The sequence below is a fragment of the Haliaeetus leucocephalus genome, unplaced genomic scaffold (genome assembly GCF_000737465.1).
Source record: "Haliaeetus leucocephalus isolate CR32 unplaced genomic scaffold, Haliaeetus_leucocephalus-4.0 Scaffold164, whole genome shotgun sequence".
Taxonomy (NCBI): domain Eukaryota; kingdom Metazoa; phylum Chordata; class Aves; order Accipitriformes; family Accipitridae; genus Haliaeetus; species Haliaeetus leucocephalus.
The window spans coordinates 360006-375370 of record NW_010972600.1 but is presented as its reverse complement, the minus strand read 5'-3'; the positions used below and the strand labels follow the sequence as shown (position 1 = coordinate 375370).

Sequence of the window (15365 nt, the reverse complement as noted above, 5' to 3'; positions counted from 1 at the left end):
GCAGCCCCCGCCAGGCACGGGGGCTTCGCCCTCCCGCAGCCCCGGGGACCCGCCGCCCGCCTGGCCAGCCCGAGCCCCCCACCCCGCACGCAGCCGGTGGCGGGAGGAACGGCCCGGGGTGGGCGCAGGGATGGAGACCCGGGACTGACGCCCCGGGGCAGGGCAGCTCCTGCGTGGCTCAGAAATAACTCGGGCCGGCAACCGCAGCCGGCCACCGCCGAGGCCGACACCTGCACCTACGCTAGACGCAGCCGGGCGCGATGCTCTGGGTGCCGGGAACAGGCCAGCGGGACCAGCACCTCCTGCCCTCCGCCCCAGGAATATGCTCTTCCCACCGCGCCTTCCCCAGGCACGCCGGAGCGGGGAGGCCGGGTGAGCCCCGAGCACCCTCAAACAGCCGGACACAGGACCAGAGCCGCCCCGGCCGTGGGGGGCATGGCTCTCACAGCCCTGGCTCTGCCAGCCCAGGGCAGGGCAAGACCCATCCCGGGTCACGGTGCCGCACGGGTGACGAGGCCACGGCGGGTGGCACCATCTGCTGCCCACGGGGCAGAAACACAGCCGGACAGTGCACGCGTCCAGCTCCCGTGCCGCCCACGACCACGGCCAGAGCCAGCCCTGCTCCATGCCCCGGGTGGAGAGCGGGCAGCCGCAGCCCATCCGCTGAGCCCCTCGGGAGAGGATGCCCCAAAAGCCACACTCCAGGCCACAGCAGGCTCGCTCTGCAACAAATCACCCCCTTGACTTCGCGTTGCTACCTGCAGGCAACAGCCTGTTTCTCCAAACCACCTCCCAGCACAGTGCCGTCCCCCCGCCCGCTGGCCCCAAGCCCACGGAGGAGCCCCTGACGAGCCAACACTGCGGCTTAACCTGAGCAGGAGGCTGGAGATGCCGGAGTGAGCAAGCGAGGGACAGAGCTGGGCACCATGGCACAGGTCCGTCCACGCCGTCCCTGTGTGGAGCTTGACACAGCAGCGCCTCGACCAGCGTGGTGAGGCTCTGCCTCGGCTCGCTGTGGCAGCTGCCACAGGCAAGCGGGCCCGGCAGAGAGCAGCACGATGCCGCTCCATCCCCTCCCCAGCTCCCTGGGCTGTTTTTTCCCCCTCTGTGCCTGCCCTGCCAAACAAAAGGCACAAGCAGCGCTTTGTGCTGCGGCCGAGAGCTGGGTCAGGCAGGACCCATAATCCTCATCAAGGAAATTAAGCCATGCATTGATTTTTCACCAGGACGGCACCCACAAGCACGAGGCCGGCTGTGAAAGGCTTGCATAACCCACTTACGTGCTGCAGAGCCACACTGCCCAGTCAGCCTCAGGGCCGGCCCAGCTGATGACACACCAAGGCAGCAGAAATGCTATCAGGAGGGACCCAGCCACCACAGCTCTGGGCTGCTGGCACCACTGCCAGACCTGTCCGCCACCACAGCGCAGCCAGCAGCTCTCTGGGCACAGCCCTGAAGTCAGAGCCACGCTCCCCAATTATCCCTTCCCAGGCAGGCAGAAGTGTTTGGCTACAGGGCAAGGCCACAAGGCCACAGCTGTTACTCACCAGGATCAGGGCAGGCAGGGCTTGGGCAGGCAGAGGCACCTCTGGAGCTGGGAGCACATGGGGGTTCCACTCCAACCCATGGCTGCTGCTGCCTCGCCCCAGGGGCAGGAAGGCTGGCAGCAGGACCCCCACCACATCATCCGTCCTCTCCACAGGGCACCACACTGCACACAAAGGCAGCAAAGGCCTCACACCTTTGCTCTCCCCCATGGGAAAGAGCAGGGAAAAAGAAAAAGTAACTGCTTAGAGAAGCAGGAGACATGCCAACAGCACGTCCTGCAAGGGCTCCTGTAGGTTGGGGCTGATTCTTGACCTCACAGCCAGCCACAAGATACTGAGGAACTGTGCAGCAGAGCAAGGTGACGCCTGTCCCCAGACAAAGAAGTGTGCCGCAGCAACCAGGGCTTCTCCGAGCCCCACAGAGCAGGGAGCACCACTCATCTCCCCTCACAAAGGCTTCAACACCTCTCAAGCTGCAAATACTTGGTGATTAAAGCACAGTCAGAGCTGGCACTGAACTGTGAGACACAGCATTGTGTCCTACAGCCCGAGGAGCCAGAAATGAGTCAGCAGGTGTTCTGGTTTTAGCTGGGATAGAGTTAATTTTCTTTCTAGTAGCTGGTATAGTGTTATGTTTTGGATTTAGTATGAGAATAATGTTGGTAACACACTGATGTTTTCAGCTGTTGCCAAAGACTGTTTATACGAACTCACTTCTCATGCCCAGCCAGCAAGAAGGCTGGAAGGGCACAAGAAGTTGGGAGGGGACACAGCCAGGGCAGCTAATATTCCATACCATCATGCCTACTATATAAACCTGGGGGAGCTGGCCTTGCAAGGGGGCAGCAGATCACCGCTCAGAAACTAACTGGGCATCAGTCAGTGAGTAGTGAGCAATTGCATTGTGCATTACTTGTTTTGTATATTCCAATTCTTTTATTATTGTAATTTTATTATCATTATTATTTTCTTCCTTTCTGTCCTACTAAACTCCTCAACTTACAAGTTCTTATCTCAACCCATGAGTTTTACTCCCCCCTCCCCGATTCTCTCCCCCATCCCACTGGGTAGAGGGGAAGTGAGTGAGCAGCTGTGTGGTGCTTAGTTGCTGGCTAGGGTTAAACCACAACAGCAAGGTCGGGCAACCCAGGGGCCAGTCAGTAGGGAAGAGAACAGAGTCCAACCAAAGATGGGAAAAAAAAGAGAGGAATCATCTTTATTTGTGAAGTGTGTTAACAGATGGAACAGTTCAATGCTACCCAGCAATAAAAAGTATTAGGCTCCACTGAGCACTTGTCTGCTCTCAGGCTCCTATGTCACACAAACATCACGATGGCTCAAGCATAAGAACACATGCTGTTAAATCGCCCCCCCCCCCCCAGCACCACAGCCCCTGTTCACTCTGCCCCTATCCTCCACTGTAGCAACTTGAGAACAGATACTAATAACCCATGAAATAAGTTAACAGCAATCACATTTATCCAGTGTCCAGCTCCAACACTGCCTCCTGGTTGCCTGTTCAAGAGTAACCAAGAACAGCTCTGGAAGAGCTGACTGGGAATCGCCTGACACAGTATGTCACTTGCATGCGGGTCTGGGTGATGCAGCACACGCTGAGGAACAAGCCCTTCACTCACTCCTCCCCAGGAGCTGCACCAGCAGATGTGTCTCATAGCCCTGCCCAAGTGGCTTACAGGACACATACTGCTTCCACACTAGGGAAAGGTGCAGCCTTGCTCCAGGTGATGCACTGGGAAATACACAGAACTACCTTCTTAAACCCTTTGGTCAGATTGGGTCATCTCCAGATGGTCACCAAAGCAGTTTCTCCCCAACCCACACAAACAGGGCAGGACAACAGACCTGCTGGGAACACAGGCCATGCCAGCCACGTCCAGTGGAGCAGCACACAAGGAACTGCACATTTCACTGCATGTTCAGGTCTGTCATCCACAGCTCTGTGAGTGGTCTCAAACACTGAGGTGGGACAAGGAGGGCATTTCAGAATGGCCCTACCCAACACACCCTGTTCTTCCCAGAGTTAAGAAAAAAGTTGTACTCCCACCCACCCACTCTGTATCAACATAAAGAAACCTAGGACACAGACAGCCAGTGACCTAGACTACCAGAAATAAGGGATTTACATTTACAGGTAGAAAAACCCTCCCACAACTCTTTTTAAAAAAAAAAAGTATATTTTAGATTCTACAACTTAAGTTTCTTTAGAAAGTGAAGTAACTGAATCGCAAGAACACACTAGAATATTTCATGGTGCTATTTTACCAAAAAATTAGAAGAAAACAAAATTGTCCAGACAAGTTCTTCATCTACACGTCACCTGGCATGAGAGAAAGAAAAGCCAGTTAGATAACCCAGTTGTACCAGTAAGGCTGCACTGTGCTAGAGGGGGTTGATGGAGCAGTACAGGACAAAGGCTGCCCTTCAGTAAAGCTGTGGGCTAGGACTCATCTCCTGCTCAAGTCCAGGGCAGGAATTATCAGGCAGTCCTGACTTTCCCATGCTTTAGAGCCCCACAGTAGGGTCCAACACTTTCTTCTCCCTCTCCCTTTGTCTGTCTGGGCAGGAGCCAGACACACTGCTGTCCCCACACAGTTCCAGCAGCTTTGGCAGGTTCCTACCAGGCTACTAGTGGCCTGTACTTGAGCTTCACAGTAACATGTGTTCCATCCCCACCTCCCCAGACCCTGCAGTATGATGTTGGGCCACAAGAGCCTCTGCCTGCATGGATGCTTCTGCTTCTTCCAGAGAAGCTTTGCAGATGCAGATACTGCAGCCAGGCAAGACCTCTGAGCAGCTGATAGAGAGCTCCAGCTAGAGACAGGCGCCTCGGGCCACTGTAGGAGCCCTTCACTGTGAGGAGGTGAAGAGCCTGGCACAGCAGCTACTCTCAGCCGCAACTCTGCCATCAGGAATGGCACTCACCTGGCCTCCACTCTTAGTTAGCATTTCTCTGGCGGACATTCTTGTCCTTGTGGTTTGTGGCATTGCTCTTCCTGGAAAGAAAAAAGGGGCAGTGAGGAAAGAAAAAGCACAAAGCCCCACCCTACCCACTAATGTTAATTCAGGTCCAAACAGATGGTCAAGATAAGGCAAGATGAGATCAATTACCAGAAGAGTGTCAGTGTGAGACACTGGTGTCATCCCCAGTTATATGTGGTTTATACACAGGCCACATTAAATGAACCATGGTGAGAAAGTCCCCTACTCGGCAAGGTAGTGTGTTGTTGCCACACAAGCTAACTTTTATATTCAGAGCAGGTTCCGTGAATGGATGTGGTCTGCCAGTACAGGTCTGGCTAAATAGGAAAAGGTACTTACAGTGGTGCAGAACCTCCATCATCATCTTCACATTCAGGACAGCATGGAAAGAAAGAACAAACAGTGTCAGGGAAGAACATGTAAGAAGTCATCTCTGCCACCTCTAAAACTCTGGAGACTGCCTTTCAGACAGGTTACTGGGTACACTGGATGCTACAGCCTACACAGGACTGAACCCTAAAGGTCACCTTGCCCACAGGGCTCCTGTTTTGGCCAGGGCCTGCCAGAGCAGGAGGTCACTTCTTACCAAGCCACCACCACCTCCAGGTGAGTTTTAAGCTGCTTCTTGTCTAAGCTTAGACAAGGCACAAACTTAGACATAAGCTCCTGTCTAAGAAGTTGCTTCTGTTGGCACAGGGTAGGCTTGGCTCACAGGATAACCAAGCCACCACCACCACCCCTGCCAATCAGCAGAGGTCAGGTCTGGCACCTCATAACCCCGAGACACACATAAGGCTACACCAGGAGGCCACAGAAGTAGAATTACACAGGGAAGCATCCAGGCAGCCTCTGAAGGAGCACTGCTGACTGGTAACATCTGTTTAACATTTCCACCTTATGTACCCTCAGCATACCAGCCGGTCTTCCCACTACCAGCACTTAAAACTGGAAAAGAGAGCCACAGATCCACCCAGCAAGACAGCCCAGCTGCCACTGATCTACCCACTGCTCTCACCCCTATAGCACCACCAATTCAGATGCCTCCCAGATCTGAGTACAGACTTCAACAGCAAGTAAAGGAGAATCCAAACATCCTGTTTCAGGAATGAGGCTTTAAGCATCAGCAGCAGTATGCCATTCTTCCTCCCCACACGTTTTGTGAAATCAAAATAAACACACTGCACGCCACATTCTTGCTACACTGAGAAGCACAGCTAAGAAAAGTCTCTGCCAACACATGCCAAGCCCTGGGGCCTTTCACCAGCTCCTTGCAATCTGCCACCTTCCAACAGAAGGCTCCCCATCTTCTCTTCCACAGCCCAGGCTCCCCTCAAGTGGCACTGAGTGATGAGGCCCACACTCTAAGCATTGGGACTGCCTTGGGCACCAAGATCTGCATACAGCTGGTGAGAGGACGGATGCAGAAACATGGCTGGAACTATCTTCTACTTACCATTTGACGTGGCACCCAGCAGCAGAGAAGGGAAGAGTGGAAAGATAACACCAGCAAGGATATCACACCATACACAAGCCAGACTCTCCCCATCCCAGGTAACAGGGAGCAGCCAATTCACAACCATGTACCATGGGGAACAGCATTTGTCCTAGCTGGCTCAGCAATGCCTTACTGTTACCTCCTCTCAAGACAGGCAAAGCAACAAAGACTTTTGGGGAGAGATAACCCCTTTACACCAGGGAAGTATAAAGCCACGTATGTTTGTCAAACAGGTGTGATGCTATAACCTCATCCACAAGCACTTGGGAACCTGAGCTTAAGAGCTCTAGCCAAGGAGCATCAGGACACTTCAGTACACACACCCTGTCTTCATCTGTCAAAGTATCTGCTACAGCTCTGACAGGTCAGCACTCGACATGATCTGGACCAGGCTGATGTCTGTCATCAGAAGCCAGATCACTCACACACCGGCTATAGATTTTTTTTGCTGGAAGATGCAGCTACAACACCCTTAAGACACCTGCCTTCCAGCCAGGAGTGTCAGAGGGCAAAGCATCTGCTTGTAAAACTGCCCAGAGCAGAATTCCCCAAGCCCTGTGGTCAAGGGAGGGATATTTATTTTTAGTCCCTCTGCTGCACCTCACACCACTCAGCCTACCTGATGTGCTGTTCCCTGGCAGAGGGCTAAGGGGCCTGACCCAGCAGGCAGGAAGGATAACCACCCATTTACACTTCATTGTTAACTGGATCAGATAAGGGAGGGGCAGCTGGGCTAACACAATGCAGATTCTTACTGATAAGGAAAGGGAGGAGCCTATATTTCCAGAACAGATTAAAGATAGCACTAGGCTTTGAGGAAGTCTTGGAGAGTCAGGATGTGTGGATCTGAGGACCCAAAACAGATCCATGAACAGAACCCGAATTTGGCTAAGCCTGGTCTTATGGAGCCACTGACACAGGCCCCCGATTTTGCAGCACCAGAAAAGCTCTATATTTATTCAGAAATCGGCTTCTCCAGAATGTTAGCTGCCAAAGAAAGTCCAGTCCTGGAGACACTCAAGTGAAGCACTTGAGCAAAGTGCAGGGGAACTGTTGAGACAAAGGGTCAGGCTGACCTGCACTGAATCTTATCTTGCACCAGATCCAAAGCACAGCTTGCTGAAGGACTGTCAGAAACAGTGCAATTACTTGCAACTTCATGGCTAAAGTAACCTGGTAAAGACATATCGTGGTTCTACAGGAAATGCCCTTGAGAAGCAGCCCTCAAATTAACACCCATCTGACAAAGGGAACTTCAAGTTCTCTACAAGAACATTTTGCCTGCACCCTACAAGTTACTTGGTCTCCCCATGAAGATTTAACCCCAGGCACCTCTTACCATCAAGAACCTCATCTGGCTTCCTCCTCTTCTCGTAGATGAAGATGATGGTGACAAGAACAAGGACTTCTGCCACAATACCCAGGAAGGGCCAGAGTGCTGCCAGGCGGCTGCGTACACGCAGGTTTACCGTAGCACCACCAGAGCCTTGAGAGTTGGTGGCATTGCAGTGGTAATCACCTGTATCCTCCTCAATATTCAGTTTAAGAATGCGTAATTCCGTCTTGTTGCCACTGGACTTGATAATGTATCGACCAGAACCATTGACAATGGGCTGGAGGGAGGGAGAAAGAGACAGTGCTCAGGGCAGTGCTGACATGAAGGGAGCTGCTCACTTACCATGCATGGTCCTACCACTACAGAAATCCTCCTTGCCATGGCACCGAGGAGGCTACTCTGAAATAGCTAATTCTGATGGGACGAGATCCTCCACCTCTTTGCTGGGAAGTAGGGTAGGCAGAAGGGGAGAAAGAGCATCAAACCACAGCACTTACCTCTTGACCTTTTTTGTACCAGTTCCAAGAGGTGACAGCGGGGAAAGAGGGATTCTTGCAGGTCAGCACACCTGTGTCCCCCTCATTCCCATGCTCAGACTTCTTGTATGCCATCACTTGGGGTGGAACTACAGCAAGAGAGAAAGAAAATCAGACACCTCATTATAGAAAACACTTAGAAGATTTGTACTCCCTGCAGTCCACCTAGCCAGAATCGGAGTTAAACTGAAGTCAAGTGTTTTGGGTAAGAAATACATTAGTGGGTCTATTCCCCTCACTTGCCAATTGTTTGGCACATCAAGCTGCTTCGAGAAAGGCTCATATTTGTCCACTAGGTATTATCCCTCTCCCATTATTCTTGTGGGAACATGCTCACAGCAGAAGGCTGATTCAATGCAAGGTCTAAGAGCTGACCCTACAGACACTTTAGCTGCCTGATAAAAAGGAGCTATCTCACAGAGCAAGTCTGGTAGTACGCATATAGAGTCCCGCAGCCTTATTAGTAAGGGCTAGAAGCAGCTTTTCAAGAAGCTGAAAAGATACCAAAGTAAAGTGTTCAGGAGATCACAGCTTCCCCACTCCCCTCCTCAGACCCAGAAGCAAAACATAGGAAGTTACCTTCAACAAGGATTTCTCCTTTTATCACTGGGTTTGTTTTGTAGACACATTGATAGATGCCAGAGTGCTCTTCCACCTTCCCCTCAATTCTATCAAAAAACAGGATTGTCTGGTAAGCATTCAGCACAACTGACTTTTCCACAAACAGATACCAAACTCCAGACCCATGGAAACAGACATCTATAAGCATTGGCAATCTCCTCCATATGCAATTTATCCCATTCCAGTGCCAGTATTTACACTGCACCACGTACCTACAGCAATCCAAATCTTCACCCTTCTTCCCCCACACATCGAGGATAGCAGAAGAGGATTTCACATACACCAAGTCTAACATGGGCCTGTCAACTCAGTGATCACTGAGACGACCTGATATTGTGTCCCAAGTCCTGAAAACCAGCAGCTTTCACTCCCTGACCCAAAGCACTCTTGCCATCAGGGCCTCTACAAAAGGAAATAATTTAAGACCTAAACTGTTAGCTAGTATACATGAAGAAAACCAGGAGCACCAGAACAACATTACACCATCACCAGGTGCAGCACCATATGTACACTTCAGAAACAGCCAATTCCATGCTCTTCCCTCTTCCATACAGACCCCAGGCTCATTAAGAAAAAAATAAATAAATCACACCCTACTAAGCAAAGCCAACATAATCAAGTGCAGCAAGAGAGTCCTCTAGTTAGCACAACCCAGGACACGGCCACACACCTAATGTAAGATGTCAGCCCCGCAGTTCACCTCTAAACGAGGCCAGCAAGGAGCTTAGGACAACAGATTCAGAGGAAGGCTATTCTTCCCATGCAGGAAAGTCTACTGAAACACATGGCAAAGCAGTGGCAAAGAAACACCCAGGCTGGGTTACTCTGGATTGATCCAAGCATATGGAGAACTCTCCCATTTTCCTTTTTGTAAAGCTGCTGCAATGAGATTTAGTGGATTATGCTGCACTGCAAGAAACATCTCATTCTGCAGCTTAGTAATACCCACTCGACAGAAGGGGCAGGCAAAGTTTCAGTCCCATGGCTGCACTGGGACAACAGGCTGTTTGTTAGTTCTGCTGTGCATGGCGCTTCCCACTTCCAAAAACCACTCAGCTAAGGAATTGAGGTCACACGAGGGAGGCTGGGTTATAAATACTTTAATCCTTGTTCAGCTCCCTGTTGCTATGGGGAGACAGGCACGTCGGCACTACGATACAAAAGGACATGATGCCTCTACAGCTGCTGGGTCAGTGCCAGCCAGGCCTGACTGTAATCAAAAAGGAAAGCTCGCTGCACTGTTACAATAAGGCTGGTATCCCCGCTTCTCCTCAGCTACACTCTGCAAACAGTTTCTGAGCATTGACCATAACTCACAGAACAAGCTGGGAAGCTGCCTGTAAGAACAGCTGGACTTTGGAAAGGTACATAAAACCCAAAGGCAGAGGCAACATACACTGGAGTCTCTCCTTCCACACATGGCCTCTGGGGAGCAGGGAGCTGATGTCCTGTCTGGAGCATGGGTCCCTCAAAGCTCCAGGAAAACAGCCCTAGCACACTGATGTCAGACAGTGCAGACACGGGCCAGGCAGCAGCCCCAGCCACGTCGCGTGCTGCACCTGACAAACTAACAGAGCCCAGCTGAACACCTGCATAAAAACATGAAGCAGCAGAGCTTCTGTTACTAAGAGGATATTTGTGGCACATAATTTCCTTTCTTCCTCGCCTCTGCCCCATAAAGGAGAAAATGCTGGGCCTTACCAAAGCTTTGTTTAGCTCATCTTATGTTCTAAAGTTTAAAAGCCTACATTTTCAGCAAGACTGCAAGCACTTAGCCTTGGGTTCAGCTGATAGAAAACATTAACTGCTTCTGGTAAAAAAAAAGAAACCCATCCCCTGTGTTCAGATTCTTATCTGACCTTGCCCCGACACTCACGTGTAACTGGTGGAAGTACTTGACTCCGTGTCCTCTTTAACTATCTTGTCCCCGAGCAACCACTTGTGACCCTCAATGGCAGAGGAAGGCTCAGTCATGTTGCAGCTGAGGACGCGGTTGACAGAAGCACTGTCCATAGAACTTTTGACTTCTGGACCTGTATTTGTAAATAATTCGACTGAAGTTAACATGTGGTATTCCAGAGGTCAGGTGCCTGACCAAGAACCTTTAATGCAAAAGGTTACCAAAACCCACAGCTCCTTGTCTCTATCATAGCTTTCACTTACCTTTGCAATCAGTTTCCTACCAGAACTGATGATACCAGCACAGGAGAGACTCAAAAACCAGGCGACTAGGGCCTGACTGCACCTAGCAATAACCGATGCTGACCCTGCAGCTGCTCCCACCACAAGCAGGATTCCTGCCGTGTGTTCTGGATAATTTTGAGCCTCCTGCTGTCCCTACAATGGGTGCAGCTCCAGCAGAGCCAAGTGTTCAATAAGCAATGGAAAAAGGTCATACTGTGAAGGGCAGTTACAAGAGTATGGCTCTCTGCTTTTACAAGCCGCTATAGCACTCGCTGTGCCAACACCTTCCAGAATCTGAGCAGATTTAGACCCCTCCAGGTAACATAATGGATGGCAGTCAAGACCCTCCTTTGTGAGGGGTAGCAAACAAGACCATATGCAAGCAATATGTGCATCATCTAATGCAGTCCAAGAGATTATAGTTAGATTTACTCCAGGGAGAACACACAGAACCATGACTCCAAAAGGTCCTGGGCCTCCATGTGCCAAGCAGCAGTAAATTATGCAACATGACTCAGGCATTTCTACTTTTAGGAGGCAGCCCAAGAAAACAGCTGCCATTAGCAGCACCATTATACAGCCCTGGTGGCACTATAGTTCCTACCCTTCCTCCCAATCTCAGTCTCTTGGAAGGAACAATTTTTGCACAGGGCTGACAGGCATTTTGCTTTTTCTCCTACCCAAATTCCACTGGAAGAAGGTTCTGCTGGAGTTCTATATTCCCTAGCACATTTATGCTGCAGGCTCCTACGCTGCTCTGGTAACTTCAGGATTCATGGTAAGACCTTAGCAGGCTGTTAGATTCCCTCATGCTGGCCCAGGTTTCTATTACTCAAAGCAGCCGCCTGTTAGCTCCAGAGTTCGACTGCCAGCTCTGTAAGTAGAGGGAATCTGGTCACTTCCACAGGACAAGCAACTACATTCAGTGTCACACACAGACACGGCCATTTCAAAAATGGTTGCATCTCAAGAAACTCAAAGCAGGTTTTGTGCCCCACAGCTTGTATCACTAGCAAAAAAGCGAGCTTAAAGCAAGACTGTTCACAGGAGCAGAAGCTGTACGAGCTGTAGGGAAGGGCCAGTTTGTCAGCGGTGGTTAGCGCAGAGTCTACTGCACAATCAAGACTCTCAATTCTGCAAGCCAGCACCAGGACTCGGAGGCACTCAGGAATAAGCGGTAGGTTCCACGTCTTTGGTTCCGGAAAAGGCACGGGATTGCCAAAGGACATTTGGTTGGGAAGCCACAACCCTTTTTGAGCAGGGCCATTTTGGGTCAAGTCACAGGTGGTGAGGGAGATGACAGAGGGTGGGAGTCTCTCAGTTCTACAGCTGGGGTGGGAGGGTGAGGGGAGCTTTTGGGAGCCACAGGACACGGGTGCAGGGGTGAGCATGGCAGGAGACTCAAGACACCAGTGTCCGAGCAAGTGCCAAGGCCTCGGAGTGGCCACTCACGTTCAATGACAAAAACGTTTGCCTGGGAACGGATCCACTTGACTTTGGGGCTCTTCGACAAGTGGTTGCGGTCAGGGTCGTTGCTAGCCCGGCACTCATACATGCCCGAGTCGTCACTTGTGAGGTTTGCGATGTAGATGGTACTGGTAGAGTGCAGGTTGTAGGTGGCGTTGATTTTGACACGGTCCTGCCGTGCACCATCCCAGAGCTGAGCATAGGTCTCATTTGGCTCGTTTCCCTCAAACCACCACTGGATCTCAGGGATAGGATTGCCAATTGCCTCGCAGTGCAACTCGACGCTGTCCTGAGTCAGTCTCTTTTGAGACAGCGGTGACTTTATAAAACCAGCTATGAGTTGAAGAGGTATTAGTGCAAAGTGTTAGTGCAAAGCAAGAATTCACCCTCTACAAGCAAAAAAAAAAAAATTCAGCCATTGAGAAGAGGTCACACAGAATCTTCAGATCAGTGTAGTCTTCCCTCCCTCCCCTCCACGCTCTCTGAACTCTGCCCAGCTCCGACGGGGCTGTTATTTTTAATTGTTGCATCTCCAGCCAACAATGTTTCCTGTGACTCTGCTGCAAAACCAGAACATACAAACCAGCATATAGTATTTACAACCATCCAAACAAGAAACCCACAGCAGTCATGGCATCGCTTGCCTTCTGCGAGGGACGGCATTACAGCATGATGCCCACCGGGGCAGACCAAGAGCCTGCAGCACTTCCCCTGACACTCACCTGGTCCTCAAACACTTTCAGTTCAGGATGAAGACAACAACAGATTTTTGTTGCAATGGCTTATCCAGCCTCCACGGTCCCCACGCAAATTTAGCATCCCCTGTGCTCTGGCAAGGTGCTCCACGGGTCTGCCAAGGCACCCACCACACTTTGCGAGGGCAGGCTGGCAGCAGCAAGGCAGCACAACCCCTGACACGTGCTGCACTGCAGGGAGGGCAGCACCTTTGCTAGGTGGCTGCGGACAGCAGCACCCGGAGCACAGACCGAGCCCCTGCTTAGTCAGTTTTGTCAAGACAACTGTAGTGGGAAACGCATTTCATTACCTCCCTCTCACCCCAGAGGGGAACATGTCCATCCCTCCTCCCTGCACACGCCTGAGGTCAGTTGACCGTAATTCGGAGCTGGCTGGCTGGGTCGCGGGCAGCCCCCATCGCTGTGCAGTGACCAGAGGACACGGTGCACTGCTACACCTACCATACCCTTTGCTGGCCTCATCTGCCAGCCCTCGCTGCATTGCAAGGGCTGCTCTCTGCCCCGCTCCCAGGCACTCGTTTCATCACTCTGCTCACCAAGACGCCAGGCAGACACTTTTAAACACAATATTAAGATAACAATACTTTTTTTGTGGGAGGAATGTCTTGCAGTCTGCAAGATGTCGCAAGCCAGTGAGGAAATGTGTAACATTCCTTGTCATACAAACAGTGAAATCAGATTTTTCATCTCAGGCAAGATAACTTTGCAGAGCTAAATTAGTAATAAACAGATTAAAAGCACGAGAAGCAGCTGCAGGCTAGAACTACGGTATTTTTCAAACTGCCCTTGCAGTAAGAGGCCAGGGGGTTCAGCTTTTGAAAACAGACAGTCCAAAGGTAGGTCCGTGAGCCACCGGACTGCGGAAAGCTGAGCTGCCAAACTTCTTTAGGCTACTGGCCAGGCGCAGCACAGCCACTGTGACCCGCAGTCCTTAGGTGTGGACAGACCGCCCGAGCCATTACAAGGCAGCAGGGAGAAGGACAGGGCCCCAGGGGAGCCATTCTTGGAAGGGGTAGGAAGGGAGGCTCTAGCAACATTGCTTCAGGAAAAGACACCATTCACAAGTCAAGGTCACTTATGTGACTCAACCTCAGTCAGATTTAAGAAGAACTAGTTAAGGTTGCAACACGTCCTTCCTGCACACCGACTGCACTTCTGATGTGCCAACAGCAGCCTTACAGGGCATCCCACATGCCAAGACAGCTTCCAAGAAATTTACTCAGTAACTAAGCACTTAAAGTGCGTCATTATATACAACCCTCCATATCTGTACCATGACGTACACGCACAAAGGAGGTAGGTTTGGGAGCAATTTTTGGGGGTGTTTTTTTTTGCACATCTGACAATGTTTTAATAAGAAATTCTACGACCATTTTTTGTGAGCATAGAAACAAATCAGTATTACAAAACCAAGTTTGCTCAAACTCAAGAAAAATACAAGTAAGTCTGCAAGGTGAGTTTGAGTCCTAAATAAATCAGTTCCACATTTCTCAAAGGAAAAATTAGCTTTACATACTAAAGCTTTAAAAGTCTGGAAGAATAAACATGCCTGGACAAGGAAGGAGAGATCTGACCCTCATCTGAGACCAAGACTCTTTCAGAAGGCTGATACTGATTTTAAAAAAGTAGGAGGCAACAGGGGTCCCAAAAGATGTATGGGGGTATCAGCTGTAAGCAACTTTCTCATACACTGAGTTGCACTTCTAGAACAACTGACCTGTGTGCCAGATGGATTTTTCTTACACCACAGGCCTGTGATTAAACATTCCCAACCACCTAATTTTGAAAAGTCACAGAACTAACTACAGCACTTGTCAAAGCCTGTCCCATTTTAACTACAGCCTGATTTAAAATGGGAGATAGTAAAGATCAAGGTGGGGTTTTTTGTTTGGTTTGGTTTTTTTAAACAGATACAAGGTGATTATCATATGCTGACAAAATAAGCTGTTGCAAGGTTATTTGCTCTGAGTTAGAGGGCACTTCAGGCAGTTCAGACAGGCTAAAAAGCTTCAGCAAGCAGTAACGACAGCAAGTACCATTTGCATTCACATGGGATTAATATCCCCTCTCCTCCCCAACACAAAGCAGACCAGGCAATCAAAGTGTTGGGCACTCAAGGTTGCGGAAAGCGCCTGCCGAGCCCAGGGGCATACAAGCACAGCCAGCATCAACCCACTGGAATCAGAGCTGCTCAAATGTTTTCCAAATGGTGACAGGCTGCAAGTTGAAATGGGCTCACAAAAACAAGACGCCTCTTCACAGAGCTGGGCTAGACACTTCTCTTGGGCACAGTGCGGTATCTGATCAAGCTGGACAGTGGTGAAGGCAGACAAGAGCAGATAACGTTCTCCCGAGTCACCTTCAAACTAAAAACAACCTCTCCCCCGAGCAGAGGGAGGAGTCGTCATGGTGTAAACTGTGTCT

General features: G+C 50.6%; 1 protein-coding gene across 1 annotated transcript; it reads right to left on the bottom strand.

The window, feature by feature from the left end:
- Window positions 1-2944: 2944 nt before the first annotated feature.
- BSG (basigin (Ok blood group)) lies at window positions 2945-12523 on the bottom strand (the record flags this gene model as incomplete). Its single annotated transcript, XM_010563263.1, has 9 exons — window positions 2945-3062; window positions 3113-3885; window positions 4491-4561; window positions 4887-4911; window positions 7382-7655; window positions 7876-8003; window positions 8494-8582; window positions 10412-10568; window positions 12172-12523. Coding segments are annotated over 7 exons (1083 nt in total), but the record flags the coding sequence as incomplete, so codon positions are not given.
- Between the last annotated feature and the right edge of the window lie 2842 nt (window positions 12524-15365).